The following is an 18,438-nucleotide window of genomic DNA, read 5'->3' as shown; positions in this document are numbered from 1 at the left end:
TTAAAATAATAAAATAGCTTTTCTAACTACGCCCTCCTTTTAAACAATTAAAATACTAAGTTATTACCCTAGCTTATTATATAAATAATAAGAGATAGGATAAGGATTAATAAATAAATAAAGCTATTTATATTATATACTTTAAGGAGCCTTTAGATATACTTTTCAATTTTAGGTTTTTACTCTTATTATTAAATAAAGTTTTTCCTTAAGATATTAACTATCTTATTTATTTTTATAAAGGTTAGTAAGTAAATATAAAAGGGGGAATAATTATATTATTATACTTTTAATAATAGATACTAGGCTAATAAGTACCTACTATTATTATAATAATATTATAAAGAGTATATATATTTATTAGCTTAGTAACTATAAGTATAAAGATATAAAATAATAAAGAGCGAATAATATATATATAATAGTAAAGAAGCCTTGAAGGGGAGGTAGTAATTTAGTAGATTTAGTTTATATAGTATAGAATAAGGGTTTAATTTAAATAGCGTCCTAGCTATGGACATTCCTATAGTTTAAGGTGCAATAGCAAGGTAGATTGCTATACCTAACATCATTATTATATTTTAAAGCCTACCTTGATTATATATATAATATAGCAACCCGGCATAGCTAAACCAGCTGCAACGGCGTAGGATACAAAAAAAATTAAAAAATTCTTGCGAAGGAGTGATGGGCGTGGAGGGCATTGTGAAAAGGAAGAATGGAAGTGGAGATTCCGACTGGCTTCACTTTATTGAGGTCGAGGAAAGGGAGAGGTTGCCGTGTTGATATCGCGTTTAGAAGTCTCCGGGTGTAGGGACACTCTCAGCGAGTCAGCTTTCTCGTATGTCTCAAGAATGATTCTTGGGGAGATTCTATTTTTGCAATATTCTACCTAAAGGTCTGAATCGCTAGAAGTCACGATAGAGTAATTGAAGGCTCAAAGCCGAAGGACATGGATAGGTACCAACTTTCAATTAACAGGCCCCAATCCTTGGCAGATTAGAGAAGCTGCATCACTAGAGCGATTCTGAGAAACGGAAATCACGATCTATATCTCTTATTGCTCTTATTGGTCTAGGGACATAAGGGTCTCGACGGAAATGTTGCATAGGCCTCTTTTAATTACGTAGGAGGCCTTGTTTGGCTTCAGGCTTCGGATTCGCATTTATTACACTCACTCGCCATTGTTCCTTTATTTCCTTTGCTGTCAATTCTTCCCATGGCGCAGGCAATCAAACTTCACCTCGTCTACGCTGGTCGTGGCGACACTCTCATTCTAGAGTTGGACAATGAACTTGTTTTGGTTGATGGTGGTCCAATGACCCGCCATCCCATGAGAAACAGATTTCCCGATGTTACACAGCCATTTGTTCTAGGTGATGAACACGGACCTTACATCAAATATTTGAAAGAGGCCTTAGTTGAGGTCTGGAGCCCAAGACCTGGCCCACCAACCCTGCGAGCCATTGTCAATTCTCATGCTCATGATGATCACTTTGGAGGTTTGCTCTATCTCCTTCGCACTTGCAACCTAGGTCTAGATCTCGCTCTTCACCCGAATTTCAGTTATCTCGTACCATACAACTTTGAAGGTAAAAACAATGAGAGCTACAATTTTATCACAGATACACTCGCTCAAATGAATCTACGTCCTGGACATGCCGGGAGACAGCTGGGTATTGATCAAAACAATGTCACCAAACGACACGAACTACTCCCTCACATCAACATGGTGTTTCCAGAGAGTATTGACTCTGTGATCGCATTTATGGATACTGCCAATGTGTCTGATTGGAAGACTGACTCAAGGTTCATACTGGATCCCAAACTTCGGGAATTTGGAAGCGCAAACAATAGCAGCATTCTCATGAAGACGCTGCAGCAGGGTCTAGCAAATGGAGATACAAATCAAGGTATCTTCTTTACTGGGGATCAACCTGCGCCCAGAATCAGGAAATACATTCAAGACAACGAATACGACATTTACAAAGTACAGCATCACGGGTCTTGGAATGATGCTACCGACGTCAACGTGAATGATCCTAAAACTCTTTTTGCAGATAATAGTGTAGCACGTGAAGTCAAAATCTCAAGTATGATTCAGATAGCCAGAACGTTTGAGGCCACTGGCGCTTTTCCTCCAGAGGCGTGTACTGGACTCTGGAAAAATTCAATCATCAGACCACAGGATATGGACAACGTGGTCACGGTCTGCCAATTTATGGTGAGACTCATCAATGAAAACAATGAGCTTGGTCCGGGATGGATCGACAACATTTGGGCGAGATTAAAGAAAAGGAGAAAACGTTACATAGACACACTTCTCAGAAGACCTCCAGATAGTGGACGAATAGAAATGACGGATGGCAGCGAAACTGTAAAGGATAATCTCAAGTTTCAAGAACAAGACCAGCTCAAGTCCATTTGGGAGACCTTTGAAGAAGAAATCAAGCCGCAAGTGGACCTTGCCACCCTCGAGACTAATTTCGCTCCCTGTGGGATTCCGATATACAACACCATGCCGAGCCAAAAGCCACCGGGATGGAAATTAGGCGGAGCGGTAGATTGGTACATTAGGTTCGTAGAAGTCGAATGTTTTGCAGATTTCATCGTCGCAAGGAAGATTGGCAGTATCGCAAAGTACTATGGAAGATTCAGGTCGAAAGCATATGCCGTGAGCGGTATTTGGGATTATTTGAACCATAGGCATCCTACCATCGAGTTCCTTATTGGACTCGCGTTTTCTCTCCACATCAATGACCGAAGCGCAACTTTGTACATGACTGAAGCCGAATGTCTTCGGCAAACAAAGCTTGATATTATTGTCAAAGGCATAGACCTTAGTACAATTGTTTTGTTTGGACCTCAAAGATTAGATCTTCGGGTGCTGACCGAGCAAGCTCCTGGATACGTCAGTCTCAACGGTCTGTATAATGCAGATCCGAGAGAAATTGGAACACCTCTTGGTAATCCTCCTAATTCTCGACAAGTAACAACATTGATGTTTGATAAAATATGGGTAAAGACTCTATCTCACCATCTCTCACAAGGCATGAAGGTACTTGGTCCAAAGCATTCACCGGCCAATGCAACGACTCAGTATCAAATCACTGGAAAATTTGCCGAAAAACTGTACTACCTATACCATGATGGAGTCGACCTTAAAGTAATGAGTAACACGGCAATCACCGATCAGAACCGTGATTCTACACTATTCAAAGTCCAGCATGAAAGCTATGCGTATCGCGAAGGACTACTTTTACCATATCTTGAAGTTCAAATGACACTCGCCTGGACATACACCCCCTTCAATGCTCACATGCCAGACACTGCAACTCAGATCATCTATTTGACTCTCGAGGACCATAGCGGCCATCCAAATTGGAACATTGCCAAAGATCTTCCGGCTGGTGCAGGCCAGAGTGAATTTTGTCTCCAATACCCGATTGGAACTCAGATCCCGACACATCCTGCTGACAATGACTTTACCTGGTCAACGGAAGGCCCGCGTGTGCTACTAGGCTTCAGTGTCCACAAGTACAAGTCTCCACAGGTCAATGGTCCTCCTGGACCAAATCACCATCAGCAACTGGTGTTTATCAATCCTCCGCAGAACAACTTGATGCCAAATAATGCTATTCAAAATACAAACCTCGAAGGAAGTTTCTTGGAAGAAACTAGTGTGGAGCAGTCTGATGAAAGCCAATTTTCATTCTCCGCGCCGTTAGAAAAGTTTTCAATGCCACATCGTGCAGCATCAAGCGTAAGGCTAAGAGACCCACTGGGAGCCTCTCCTCAGAATCCAACACAAACTGCAGATGAACCTTCTGAGAGCACTCTTACACTTCGTCAATACATCGAACTCCTTGGTCTTGAAGTAAACGAAGTTCAAACCCGAGAGAGTGCCCTGCGCGCCATTTTTAATTATCATTCATCTTTAGCGAAGTTCACTAATTCGAAGTACGCAAAATTCCTATTAATGACACCCATCGATTTGACAAACTCGCAAGTGACATATAGAATGACCAATTGGGGTCCAATGACAAGTTCGGCAGTGTTGAAGACTTTGGTGGAACCATCAGAGAACGTAATCTTCGGGAATGACAGCTTCGGAGTCAAAAGTTCCTTGGTAAAAGTATCTCTAAACGAAAAGGAGGATCTCGCAGCCTTTGAGTCAATCATTGAGACAGGTGAGACAGAAGATGAAAAGATTGTTCTTACTGCCAAACAAAAGCTCTTAATGCCTCCAGAGAAACCAAGCCTTAGAGCCTACTTGATCAAGAAAGGTCTAGCCAAGAGCATGCTCGATGTCATAGATCTCACTTATTTGTTATACTATATCCTCGGAAGTGAAAATGAGACCATGCAATTGCTGATCGGTGGTATTCCTTCAAAATTGATGGAACCTGGTCTTTTCCTTCTCCAGCCGGATCTTGATCAGTCCAGGGCGATTTTCCAACCTGCCATTACCACTGGGGAGGATACTCTAGTGACAGCAGACATTCAGTTCAAAGTCGATCAATTCATGTCACCCATTGATCTTGGACCGATCAGGCTGAGGTTTGATGGGATATCAATGAAATTAGACCAGATAGACTCGGGGAATGAAAGTATTCTTCTGACAGGGGCAGCCAGTCTGGTGGCAGGAGAGCATAGAGTGCAACTGAGCATGGCACGATACCTGAATAGGCAAGAGCTGAGCACGCTATTTATAGTGCGAACAAAGGCTGGCCAACAAGTCGAGTCGAAGCAACGGCTGCCAGACTTCTCTCGGATTCTTGGCTTGGACAAGCAGAAAATTGAGAGTCTCAAATTTACATCACCAATGCAGAAAGCTGGAATCGTAGAGAACAGGCCCCTTCCTTCGCTTTCTGACCTTGACGCTCTGCAGCTCGGTTTCTCCATTCGCGAGGAAGTCTGGGATCCATCAGAGTACACAATCTCCAGTGTATTCATTGGGGTATCCTACGACGGATGGAGAGACTATCTTCCAGAAGCCATGAAACTAGACAAGATTCAAGACCTCAAGGTACGTGTAAGCGTCATGAACCCAACGGTAGGTACCAGGGCGATAAGAGTTGAAACAACTGCTTCGATAATTATTCCAAAGTCGAGTCCTGAGAAATGGGTCCAATTCGATTTTGCTGCCGATCCAGTAGGTCTCAACAATGCGTATGAGTACCGAGTGCGACTCTCCTGCAGTAGCAGAGTCAACATTGAGGATATCGGCATGGTGCTTGATTTGAATTTCAAGGATTCCTTTGTCAATGACATCCCCGTAATTGGGAGTATTGTCGACAATATTTTTATCAAGGAAGTGTCTGCTACAATTGGAAGTCGATCTCAAAAGCTCACGTTCGATGACTGGTCTTTCAACCTTGGAGCAACGGAGATTGTCATTCTTCAGAATCAATTCACTCTACGAAACGTCGAGGTCACAGTAAAGAAGCTCTGGAAAGGCCCGTACTACACATCTGGCTCGGGTGACATTATGATTCATCAACTCCAAAGAATACTGAAAGTCAAGTTCAGCACTCCCCAAGTTGGTCAGCCCGGTTGGTTTGAGTCTACTGTCGAGAATGGGGGGATCTCTGTCAATCATCTTCTAAGTCTTGTAGGTACAGACATCACCGGCATTCCAGTCATCGGTGATCTTGCCACGATCGAACTTCGTCTGTTCAAACTTTGCATTGGATACATCACCAAGATCAGCGGCGACAATAAGGCCTCCAAATCGCTAACTGTTCTTGGTGCAATGCTACAATTGAACAAACTAGACTTCCATATTGGAAATTTCGAATTCAAAAATGGCTTCTTTTCCATTGAATGGCAGGGTGTCAATCACCCCTCGTCCCTCAACGAAGATCGCAAGGTTCTTTGCGCCAGCGCCAGTCTACCAGGAGGTCTAGTCAATGCAAGTATTAGATATGAATCGGGCAACAAAGTTGTCGTTACGACTTTGAAACTTGTGGATAAGATTGTTCCCCTTACCATACTGTTCACTTCAATACTTCCAGACGACTTGAAGACATCTGTTCTATCGAGCTTCATAGGCGACCTTGGATTTGAATATGGAAGCATAGGTATCGATGTGGCGAAGAAGGAGCTTGAATTTCTAGAGCTTCAGCTGGCACAGGCGGAAAACCTGCGTTTGGGACTGGGGAAGCAAGATACGGAGCAAAAGGCACTTGAAATGATTTCATTGCAGGTAACTTATCAACGCGGTGATCTTAGGGATAGAAACCTGTACGGGACAGATAATGGGGTTTCTACTCCGGTGAGAATTGTTCCAACTTCTGGTGACGAGAAGTCTCCCAGCGGACAATTTACAAGGGCAAAATTTGCGACTGACAAAATAGTGAGCGGTCAGCCGGCAAGTGAACAATCAGCAGGAACAGATCATCACAGGCAGACTGGTACAACGGAAGATACGTTGACTGAATCGGCCGTTAACGACTCTGAGGGGGTGTGTTCAAAGTCACTGGAGTTGTTGCAATTAGCAATCTCAAGTCTCGGATCGAATTCTTCTCTCGCTCGGCAAAGAATTCAAAAAGATTAGGTTTAAGAGTCATTGCAATCGATGTTGATGCGGTCCGTCTCGACAATCTTTTGAACCTTTTTGGGTTTGGCAACGACCTGCCTTATGGTAAGCCGCAAGGATTTCCATCATTTACGGGCCTGAGGATCAAAGACTTGAAAGGTGAGGTGGAGATCAATGCAGTCGCGACGGACGGCAAGAAACAGAGCAAATTGACCAAGTTATGCATCGGCGTCGAGACATCTGAGGGATATGAATTGCTCTCGGACCCCTTGCTCAAGCTCGAGAATTTATATCTAAGATACCAGTATGATGCCGATGTTACTACGGTGTCTAAAACGACGGTTGTTCTTCACGGGCGTATGCTAATCTCAGGTCTCGTACTCGATGCCGTATATCTAAAGACACTAAAGTACGGATCTTTCTTTGCTGCTCAACTGTCTCCGAAAGGGTTTCAAAGATTGGACTTTACGGATGTTACTGATAGACTACTCGCTGGCAAAAATATTGAGATGCCAAAGGACTATGCGAAAGACTTGCCTTCTAAATTTCCATTGAAATATGTCGAACTTGTTTTCGCTCCAGGAGACTACATCGAATGCTCTGCTCTTGCGGCTGGTGACCCAATAGGAGCCAATGCTTGGAAAGCTGACATTCTTGGTCTGAACTTCACCGTCAGAGAACTCAGTGGATCCATAAGGGTCACTTCACAAGGACAGAAGAAAGGCTGTGAAATTCATCTCTTTGGGAAATTGGATCTCGGAGACTTTACTAGTGGTAGAGCAAGTCTGGATGTCACACCAGGAGGGCAGAAGCTATTCACGGCGATTGTGGGCAAAAAGACCGCAGAGTCTGCGGATGTGTCAAGATACGCCAAAGCGGTAACACATTCGGATACTGATGTGTGGTCGCAACAGGTATTTAAAGATACGAAGTTGCAATTTGACAGCTCTGCTGCTTTCTTGGTGGACTTTTCCCAGTCTCGGTTCATCATTGCCGGCGCTCTCAAAGATGTTGGAAACGCCATGCTACTTGCTCAAAAGCATCCAAAGGATGACACCAAACGATCTTATTTTCTATCTCTAGTCGCAACTGATATCCTGTCAATCTGGCCAGACTTAAAAGACGATGTGTCTAATTGCTTCGACATCAAGAAGCTTGCCGTCCAGGTCCTCACCTATGAGACAACGGCCAAGGATCTACAGGCAAACTTGTCCATGGGGTTAGGGAATTTGAGAGTCGCTAAAGACTCTAAAATGGTTGACACAAAAGATAGAACAGACGCTGCGGATGAAGTGTTGAAGGTTGAGATGGACCTCAAGTCTGATGACTTGGAACCACAGCAAATCCAAGAAAGACCGACATTTCCAGCTGGGCCAACCATAGAAGAACAAGAAAAAGTGGAGAAAGCGCTAACAAAGACTGGTGAGATTCCTGATTTGGATAAATTTCAAGACAGGAAGCCGTTGCATCCAGGAGCATGGTTCTTCACGGAAATCAATCTAAGTGGACATGGCGCCGTGACTGACTCTTTAGCAATGGCAGCGTCAGAGTCTGGTAAAGCTGCGTGTACCATTCTTGTCTACGGAGCTATTCAGAAAAGTGCAAAACACTTGTACGTGAGTATTTACAATCTTAGTCTACTAGGTGATGCCGTGGTCGTCAGTGGATGGGGTAATTACGTAACCAGTACGCGTGACGAAGGCGGAATGAAAAAGACTTTGCGACAGGTTGATGTCCAAGCTTCCTTGAAGCTTTTTGGTCTCACAGATGATCCACTCAAGTTTGAAGTAGATTATCATGTCGAAAATGAACTGACAACATTCAAGGCTCTTCTCAGTTCTATCGAAAGACCGTCTGTCAAGAGTCCTTTTGATGACGCCTTCAATGTCAAACTTGTGGATCTTGGAATTGAAGGATATATACCTAAAGATACTACAAAAAGATGGTACGCAATTAAGGGTGGGGTTAAATTTGGCACTGGTGCTCTTGAACCCAATCTGGAGGCCGCAATAGTCTTTGATAAGAGCTTGGTGCCGCAAGCAGCACTGATTCGTTATAAAAGTACTGATGGTCGTCTTTCCGTCCAGGAATGCTCATCTAAGGTCATCCAAGCGCCAGATGACAGCTCAGCATCATGGCCGAAAAACCTCCCCAATTTCTGGTTCGAAGAGATGATGCTCTACTATAACAGATCCAAAACTCCTCTAACATTCGAAGGCAAGAAATTGTATCAAAATTATAATCTTGATGCCAAGGTCTACATCTTCAATGAAGCATTCGACGTGCTTATGAAGATTTCACCAACCGGCGTGACGTTTTCTGCAATGCTTGCAAGAACTGTGGATCTAGAATTTGCCGAGCTATCAGGTTTCACGGAGGATGGGGTCAAAGAGGACGGACCCAAGATATTTGTTGAAAAAAATCCCGGCGCAGGCTTTGTTCTAGGTGTCAAAGGAAGCATCTCTTTCCTGAAAAGTCAACCTCTAAATCTCTCGCTACAGTATGAATCAGATCAGCAAGCTATGCGTGGCTCGATCACACTGCCACAGGGTTTTCTCGGTACAGTGTCGGAACCAATATGGTTCAGATATAAGGATGGCAAGTTCAGGTTCGAGTCGCTGCACATGTTGAATTACATGGACAAAATTTCAAAGTTCAAAAAGCTGATGGAGGAAGGATCGAAAGGTGGAGACAATGCTTGTGGCAAGTTTTTCGATCTTGCTTGGAGGACCTTGGTGAAGATTCGATACAGATTTGCTCTTGAGTTACCCGATAATAATAATGCACCGAGTGCATCTGCCAGGGATGGGGTAATGGGCAAAGCTAAGAGCATCATGGTGAATGGTAAGATACCCATCACAGTCAGATGGTGGGCACAGATCTATTTGGTCGACGAAGCTGTGGTTAAATTGGAGATTGAGATGGAAAAATTCAACATTGATCTGGACCCCAAACCAAGTGCCGATAGTCTTCTTGGCAAGCTAGCTATCAATGTTGGGGACAATATGGGCAAAGTCGCTTCGGCCATCTTTGGTGATCCGAAGAATCTGGCGATCATTGGTGGACTTTTGGCATTTGACAAGATCGGCCCAATTGTTATTAAAGCCTTCTTTTGCAGAGGAGCAACCTCGGACCCGGATCTCAACAAAGGAGCAAAAGATGTGATGAAGCGGGAAACTAAGGACTGGCTAGACAAAACCGAAGAGACACTTAAGGATGTTGCCAAAGTTGCGACCGCTATTGCCAGTGGCGCAATCACCGCGGCAGGCGGACTCGGTGCGGCATGGGAATCATTCTGGGATTTGGTTGCCATCCTTGGAGTTATGATTTTTGTCATTGTGGTTTTATTGATGCTACTGCCCGACAACGATGCTGACAAGAAGATAATAAAAGACCTTGTTGATAAATTGCAGGAACAACAGAAAGAAATGCTTCAGACGCTTTTGGATGCGGAAAGAGATCTTGTAATGTCCTTACAGATCAAAAAGAAATTTACAGTAATTCTGAAGAAAGATTTCTCTAGGGAGACGACCATTGACTGCGATTGGAAAGAGGTTGTTCCACCAAACCTCACAACTTATCTTCCCCAAACGACATGGAAGATTGAGGCATCTTCAGATTCAAAATTTACTGTCATTGACGCAACAGTTACCGTCGTAAATCAAAGAAGCTGTACGCTCAACAATACTACCGTTTGGCCAAACGTTAGAGAAATCTTCGTCAGAATTCGTCCAACACTAAAGTTCATCGACGTCGTCAAACCCAAGAGTCCTCTTGATCTATTCAAGAGCTTCCAGGGTGGTGCGACATACAAGAAAGACTTGATCTATGAGGCTCCCGCCTGGAGTGATCCATTGAGTTCCGTTAGCCATTCCCCATACCTCAAATCGCCAACTTCGATGGAATTCACCCTGTCCGAGGACAGTGCTATCCTATCTGTGGAAGGCCCTGCATCGAAACTCTTAATATCCATCAAAAATCTGCAGAAGTCTGTAGAACTCTACTCCCATATATTCAAGCCCTCCGTTGGTCTTAAAAGGTTTGTCAAACGTCTGAAACTCATCGCTCCACCCAACTACCCGGAAAATAACATCACTGGAGACATGCAAGCCTATGCTCAGAATTTGAAACCAAGCGATGACTACAGAGATTCAGACATCTTTGAATCGGCAAGTTTTTCCATCTCGAAACACCTGGTCAATCTGAGGGCAGCCAGCCAAGGCAGAGATATCACACTCAGTTGGAATCCTGAAGTACTTCCATTTGGGAATGGTATAATTTCATATTTCGTCGTGAATGAGCATTTTGTGCCTCAACTTACCTCGACTTTGGAAATTTTGGCACATCGCAAGCAACACTGACAGCTCCCAAGACCATTAAAAACGGCGACGAAGTGACTATCGTTGCGGCTAGGACTCCAGATGACAACGACCATAGCTTTGTAGTATTCTCTGCCACCTCCGTCAAGCTGAATTATCTCCCCTCCATCACCATAGTAACCGTTAAGATTGACATTGACAAGGAGAAAATCAATCTCGTCGTATCCGAATCCCTAGACTGGACCGAAGGAACTTACAAACTTTATATCGAAGTGTTCCATCCAGGCTCCCCAGAGTCAGACCGACAAAAGCAGCCAGCAACTATCCTTGACCAGAACCGCCTGTCCGCATCAAAGTTTGACTTTACGCGCTTGACGAGCGTCGTCCCTACTTCCCCCAACATCGCCTACACCCTCGCCGTATGTATTGCAGATCCTCTCACATCCACCGATCGCACCGGCGAGCCTTTTATGGGACCTCTCTTTCCTAAGTCTCTCCTCGTCGCTCCGGTGGTTTCTGTTCTCGCTCTGCGCGCTGCGGTCCTGGCTCGTTGGGAACTCAATACGGACGACAACTCCTTCCTGGAAACGGCGATTTCTCGCCCCCCACCATTGAAATCTCCAGGGATAGCCACAGCAGCTCCAGAGACATCACCACTACAATCAGAAGAAGAAGATGCAGACGTCCTCATCCGCCGTCGCGTTGGTAAAGCGCAAAAGAGCGTGCGCTTCACAGTTGACGATCTCGGTGTCGAGGAACTTGAGTACGGCGCGGCTTTTACAATCAAGGTGGTACGAATTGCTGGAGTTGTGCGCGGCAAACTTGGCACCATGCAAGTGGTTGTGGGAGAGCGTTTGCAGACTGTTGATCAGCGGCAGGCGACTGCTACTGTGCTCGAAGCAATGACTGCTGAGGCCGCGCAGATGGGGGAGAACATACCTGAGCCTACTTTATAGGATGAAGTCACTGTGGAAGGCTTCGAGCTGCATCCGAGATGACCCCATGTATTGCAGACCGTCACATACTCGTCTTCTGCTCCTCCAATTGGTTTTGGGCGACTCATACTTCCAGATCAAAGACTGGTTAAGGCCGGATAGGTTATGGTCTCCGAAGTACACGAACACTGTTCTACACCTTGAAGGATCTTGGTAAGCTGCTTAGACGGGGTACTGCTATCAATCTTGCTGAAGTGTCAGAAGACAGGATGCGTTAGTGTTGCACTCTTGGGCTATAATGTTTGCAGACAAGCTCTTGGGCACATCCTTTCTAATCCTCCGAGATTTGACACTCTAACAATACACAGCAGGAGCCCCGAAAGGCTTCTGGTACGCTATTTCCGCAATCTACAGAAAGCAAAATCCTTGAGAAGCCTTTGGCACACAACGTACCAAGACCAAGATGGAAGTCAGTCGTAAGTCATATTACTGCCACTGTTGCTGTCAGCGGATTGACTGAAGAGTGCAGTCACAACTGAAGAGACTGTGGAAACCATTCGTACCTTTCAATGCATGGCTGATGAGAGTAAGGTGGATACTCAAGTACAACTTCTAAAGACGCTCACTCTGTCTCTAGCGTGTCCAAGGATCCGCCGTAAACTCAGTATCATATACGGTGTACCGTAGCTAGGAAGCAAAGCCGCCATAGCCTTCGATCAACTCAAGGCAGCCTGCAGTGATGAAATTGTGCTATCAATCGGAACCGTAATGGTGTTGTTATTATTGTCAAAATCCACAGATCGACACTGATCAGGATATGCAATGTCTATGTCTACGACCCTGTACTATCGGAATTTTACATACGTTGACAATACCGCCGATTGATATAGCAAACCACGGCTGGCAATCCTGCTTTTGAAACCCCGTTAGCCACCAACAAGGCGTGCAGGAAACAACGGCGACCAGACAAGGCAAGGGAACGTAGTCCGTCTGGACGTTGCATCGTATCAAATACTTCATTTCTAGGAAATCAAAGCATGTATTTATTTGCATGTTCATTCGCATGTTTTTGCCAGCGCAAACATGTCAACAGCAGTACACAGCCGGCAGCAACGCTTCATCCTTCTATGCAACTAAACATCCGTGCAAACGACCTCCCAACCACCCATCCATCCACACCAAAGCCCCCCTTCCACCTTCCCTCTTCTCGACCCAAAGTACGCCCCACCGTCTTTGGTGCCTCCCCCTCCCAAAAATAAAAAATCCACCATAATATCAACAAACAACCGCAATCCACGACCCAAAGGTACCATGTCTCTGGTGTCTTCTAATAAAATCCTAATCGATCTCTATGACCCGTCTTTAGTAACTCTCCGGTCTACCACGACCTCACTTCTGGTCTCTCTCTGTCTCTACTCTTTCCCCACCCATGTAGACCTGAACACGCTCTCAATCCTCACACCCTACGATGGCATAGCCGCTTGCAAGTCAAGAGCTGTCCTTTTCCTACCTGGCATCGCCATATCCAGATCTGTGCGCCCGTCTCCCCGAGTCCAGAGGCCATAAGCTCTGATTGAGCTCGAATGGCCGCTGGTCCTGCGAAGGGAGATACGACATCTAGATCTTCTTGCCCATCCTTCTGTGTCTGAGTGTCTTGGGCTTTTTGCCGGGCTCGAATGATTATCCGTCCTGGTGTTTTGAAGTGAGTGTACAGAAGTCTTTGTTCTGGCTTGATTGCGACGTGTGTCGTGAGTGGGTGATTGCGGTGTGAAAGGGGAAGGAATGAGAGGGCTAGGTGATCAAGGATGCGAGGTTTGGTTTGGGGTTGTCTTTATGAGTGTACCCCGTCATCTCGTCAATTTTATGAGTCTTAGCCGAAGCTTAATCGTGTATCGTTCCGTGCTGTGTGGTAGTAATCGTCTTGCGCGCCATGGTAGATGTGAGTGTTCATGCGTTTCCGCCGTCCGGGATATGCTTGTCCAGTCGCCTGTTCAGCCTGTCTCATTTGACAAGTCGCTCGAGAACAGGGACTTTTCTATCCCGTAGTGTTCGGCCCCGCTGGTCTTGTTTGACTAGTCGCTCATGGGCCGCTTGCTCGAGGTGCGTCGCTATGAATGTCTTGCAGAAAGCAACATGGTTGGAGAGATCCTGATGAAGTGGATGAAAATATTAGAAAAAAGGCTGATCCATTTTGTTCTGACCTGACTGTGTGACTTTACGAAAGCCTTTGTCCAGGTTTAATCGCACGTGAATAGAAAAATGAGTTGCTGATCTGTGAAGAAATCGAATGCCGTAGTTTGAAGAAAGATCCTCAATCCTTGTTTCATGATGGCATGGTGCTGTGAAATATAATGGTTGAAGCATACAGTGCATGATGATGTCGAAAAAGAGACCTGTTTCGCATGATGTAAGAGACGTATGATGAAAGGTTTCTGAGGCAGATGTCGTGTGCTGCCTTGACGCGTGACCAAATAGCCCGCGAGTGATCCAGAGTAGCTTATCGTGTTCGTTCTAGGCTTGCATACAATAAAGGCCGCGCTGCAATCGCATATCGCTAATCAAAAAGTCACTGTCATGGACCCAGCACCCGTGTTAATAGTCTGTGTGATGTTTGCTCGTCGTCTGAGTTCTTCAATTTCGCGTTTTCCTTGAAGATTGACTCTATGACCTGCACTATGTAACGCCTTTCTCAATTTCTTCTGTTCTCTTTTCTCCTCTTCTAGCTTCTTTTTATGTTCCCAGGGATCGAAATGATCATCATCCCATCCGAGTTCGGGGCGGTCCTTGAATGGAAAAGCGCCTTGATGCATCTTGTGTTTTGCGCTGATTTCTCGTTGGAGATCCTTTCGCTGGCGTTCTTTCCGGTGGTCAATGTATTGATTTTTAGGGTAGGGTGGAGGCCACGCAGTGTATGGAACATCATCGGAAGACTCATGAGGCGGGGCCTGCATCACACGTCAGCATTGGACCTTCCTTTTGAGTAAGAGACGAGCGAACATACCCAGTACTTCTGATAGATATTGTAGTTGGTGACAATGTATTTGTCGCTAGTGCCTGACCAGACTGCCACCTTTCCACGTTGGTCGGCAAGTGCTACGCGCCCAGCATATTTGTCGCTATTGCCTGCACATTGGTTGGCAAGTCGTACGCGCTGAGCAGCCATTGACCTCGTGTGCATTCGCCGAAGAACAGGACGCTTCTTGATGGGCGGTTCTCTTTCCAACTTCGACCTCATGGCGTCCTCCAGTGTGTATATGATGGTATTTTCTGCCTGTTTCTTGGTAGCATTGCCTTCGATGTCTAGGTCTGGCTCAAAATCGCGCTTTCTCTTCCGGCCATGATCATCATGGCCTTCTAGTGTAGATGATCTACCCACTTGCTGCTTATCCCGCCTCATCGCGTCCGAGAGTGGGTTGCGCTGACTAGGATATGACATCCCGTTGTATGCTCAGATATCAGTATGTTGGGTGGGCTGCAATCCACTGTCGTAGAAGTGGTTGGTGATGTGTTTTTAGGCGGGACTATTCCTCTGAAGACCGATGAGAGAGGTGTTGAGAAGACTTCAAGAACTAAGTTACTGCAGATTCTGTCTAAAGCAGCCTAATCGACTTGGCAGAAGGACAATGTTGCAGTTGAAATGAGATTTCTTACGCTTTGGTTGATGAAATTGAAGCCTTTGAGACTTCACGCGCATTTGGCTCTGAAAGTGGACGAAATGGTTGGAAGAATGATCTGGCGGGGTTTCCAGCCTTTACACCGACTTTTGCCACATCGCGTCCGACTGTCTTAGAAAAATTGCTGTGTTAATTCTACCCCGCGTCAAACACAGCAAGTCTTGCTGTGTCAACCTGACCCCGCTTGATGGCAAATGCCCTGCCTTCCCATTTTCTTCAGAAAGCTTCAGCCGACAGCAAGCAATGAAAGCACTACATGAAATCAAGACACAAAGATCTTGACAACATAACGTACGTATCATCGAAAAGGTCTCGAAAAGGGTTTGTGGAACGGGTGGAGATCACCTTTGACGCTATGGCGGATCCGGATCAAGGCATTAACAGTCCCGGCAGTGACATACGAGAGTCAAACGAGACTTCTGAGTACGGGGCAGGTCAGATCAACGCAGCACAGGATAGCAGATCGGAGAACAACAAAGAGAACATCCCTCCCACGGAAAGGGAATTACTCTCAGCGCAGCAAAGCAATGCCTCAGGAGACTTGAGAAGCTCTGCCCATACCTCAATGGAACGACCAGGCATTGTCGATAGATCCTACTTGAATGAGCATCTAGAACCATATAACGGGGACGTTCTCCGACTTATACCTTCTAATGATATGGCTAAGAGATCTGTCCATGAGCTCCTGGAGTGTCAGGAGGCCGGAAAACTGAGCAGCCATCATGCTCAGTATCTGACTCGAATTGACAAAAATCAAGAGCCAAAGCGGCTCATTCGGAATCTTGATGACACCCTACACGGCCACAAAGCAGAAGAGCCTACGTTGCACCAGGGTTACTTAAAACTCAATCTCCAGAATGAGACAGTCTCAGGCAAGCCACACTTCTTAGTTGGGACAGGTTCAAACAATAGCGAGTCTTTGATACGGAACGTGGACATTCTCGTGGCCCCACCCGGTAGCCACCTTGCGACAAAAGTCAGAGCTGACCATGTTATGATATATATGCATCGCGACTCGGGAGCCTGGATACTCGAGACGCGCGCACCAGTCGAGTTGGATGGAATACTAGTAGAGGCCCATCTAGCTCGGGCACTTGGTCGACCGAAGGTATTACTCAAGCTCGGCGAGTTACAATTTTGGCTGGAATTTTCCATCGATTCTCCAAGAATGGAAGTTTCGTACGTCAAAACAAGAGATAAGAGGTTGGTGGACGCAGGTCTTGACATTCCCTGGTCGTCACACTCCGGAATACCCATGCGTATCGATACGACATTCGAGACAGCAGTCTTTCGTCAAATTGAGCTAAAACCCCGATCTAATCAATATGCTCAGGGATTTGACACAAGGAATGGCAATGTTTGTATCGTCGTGAAGCACAGTGTAGAGAACAATGTCCAGCACCTACATGCGATAGAGCTCACCGAAGCAACCTTATCTCTAAGCAGCACGCCTGGTGTGGCAGCACTTCTTGATGTGCGCACATTACTCAACGAGCATAATATCCAGAGACCAGAGCTTCCATTCGACTATTACACCGTCCAAGAGGAGCCAGCAACAATGTTCGACGTCATAGACAAATTAGATGAACCACTCTCAGAACAACAATTGAAGGTCATGTTAAAGGACTTACTCACAGGACTTTCGGATATGCACGTGAAAGGGTTTCGACACCGAGGAATTGTGCCATCCAAGATTCATATGCTAGATTCTCCCACCCGTACCGTGTTTTTCGATTTGAGCTCATTGTCAGTCGATCTTCCCTGCAACTACTTACCTGGCACTCACGAGAATTATCCACCGGAAGCCATTCCCTTTGGAGAGAGGAATTTCTCAGACAAGGCAGATGTTTGTATGCTGGGGCTCGCGTTGGTCCAATTATGGTTCCCCGAGGAAGTCGACGGGCTCGTTCCCCGACAGCTCAACGGGAATTTTATCCTGACACAACGTCTGGAGTCGCTCTCGTCGCCGATTGGGCGCATATTGGCGAGTATGTTGGCCTGGAATCCAATCAATAGATCTGGGGCTTCACAGTTATTGGCACATCCGTTTTTTGACCCCAAGAAGTCGTTAAGTGAAGCAAAGGGAGATGAGCCGGGCAAAAAGCGGAAAGGCTTGTATCAGGATAGTTCAGATAACAAACGGCAGAAAATCCATTATGACGACAAATTTAGCAAACTTTATAAGCCGCGCTAGGATACGAAAAGAAGACAAATGCCCTGGAAAGTCTACATATATTAAAGACCGGTGGATGCAGTCGGGATGACGTCCCTCTGAGGGATGAATGATGACTTAGATTCGGGGAGAGTTCTTTCAGTGCGGATCTTGCAAATACGGAAGAAACATGCCTGATTTGGTTATGCATTTGAGTCGATTGGATTGCCACATCGATCTTGAATTATTTTTTGCCTCATCTGAAAATGAAGGTCTGATTCATTTTGTGTACCACATGACCACAGCCTCTATCTACTATCTAGACACAATTCTGTAGCAATTCACACAACATTGTTTCAACACAGCAGACTCATATGAATGTCTCTTGACCCACTTCTAAGCCGCCACTACACATCACGACTGCCCCAATACTTTGACGAGACTTGGCTGAGTGTCTTACACCTTCAGACCTATATGCGGTGTGAACTCCATGTGAGACATCCCTAATGACACAAACTGAACACTCTTCCATTCACACATTCCCTCATGGCACATTGCACCAGCCTATGAGGAAGCTATTTACACACTGCACCTCCAACATAAAAGGCAGCTCCTCCCCCCTTCCTTTTCTTCTTCTTCCTCCAGAGGCCCAACATCCTCCAATAACTTCGAATTCCATCCGAAGGGGAGGCCTCCTTAAATATATATATATACCAACAATTCCTTACCACGCTATCTCCCGGCGCCGAGCTATCTCCCATTGAAGGCTGCTGATGTTCTACCCGAGTCTCACTGCTCCCAAGCCAGGAGCATGCTC

General features: G+C 45.6%; 3 protein-coding genes across 3 annotated transcripts; 2 read left to right on the top strand and 1 right to left on the bottom strand.

Moving 5' to 3' along the window:
* Positions 1-1,219: 1,219 nt before the first annotated feature.
* Positions 1,220-11,816, top strand: KY384_006292 (uncharacterized protein; the record flags this gene model as incomplete). The annotated part of the gene is made up of 3 exons (XM_044814788.1): positions 1,220-6,466; positions 6,511-10,813; positions 10,843-11,816. The coding sequence occupies 3 exons, from the start codon at positions 1,220-1,222 to the stop codon at positions 11,814-11,816; spliced, it is 10,524 nt and encodes a 3,507-aa protein (XP_044667888.1).
* Positions 11,817-13,207: 1,391 nt separating this feature from the next.
* KY384_006291 (uncharacterized protein) lies at positions 13,208-15,231 on the bottom strand (the record flags this gene model as incomplete). Its single annotated transcript, XM_044814787.1, has 4 exons — positions 13,208-13,258; positions 13,306-13,624; positions 14,376-14,740; positions 14,797-15,231. 4 exons carry the CDS (start codon positions 15,229-15,231, stop codon positions 13,208-13,210), a joined length of 1,170 nt encoding a protein of 389 aa, XP_044667887.1.
* A 494-nt stretch (positions 15,232-15,725) lies between these two features.
* KY384_006290 (uncharacterized protein) lies at positions 15,726-17,663 on the top strand (the record flags this gene model as incomplete). The annotated part of the gene is made up of 1 exon (XM_044814786.1): positions 15,726-17,663. One exon carries the CDS (start codon positions 15,726-15,728, stop codon positions 17,661-17,663), a length of 1,938 nt encoding a protein of 645 aa, XP_044667886.1.
* Between the last annotated feature and the right edge of the window lie 775 nt (positions 17,664-18,438).

The sequence above is a fragment of the Bacidia gigantensis genome (assembly GCF_019456465.1).
Source record: "Bacidia gigantensis strain McMullin 20006 chromosome Unknown contig_249, whole genome shotgun sequence".
In the NCBI taxonomy this organism is placed as follows: Eukaryota; Fungi; Ascomycota; class Lecanoromycetes; order Lecanorales; family Ramalinaceae; genus Bacidia; species Bacidia gigantensis.
Note: the sequence above shows the minus strand (reverse complement) of the source record. Positions and strands in the feature narration are given on the sequence as shown.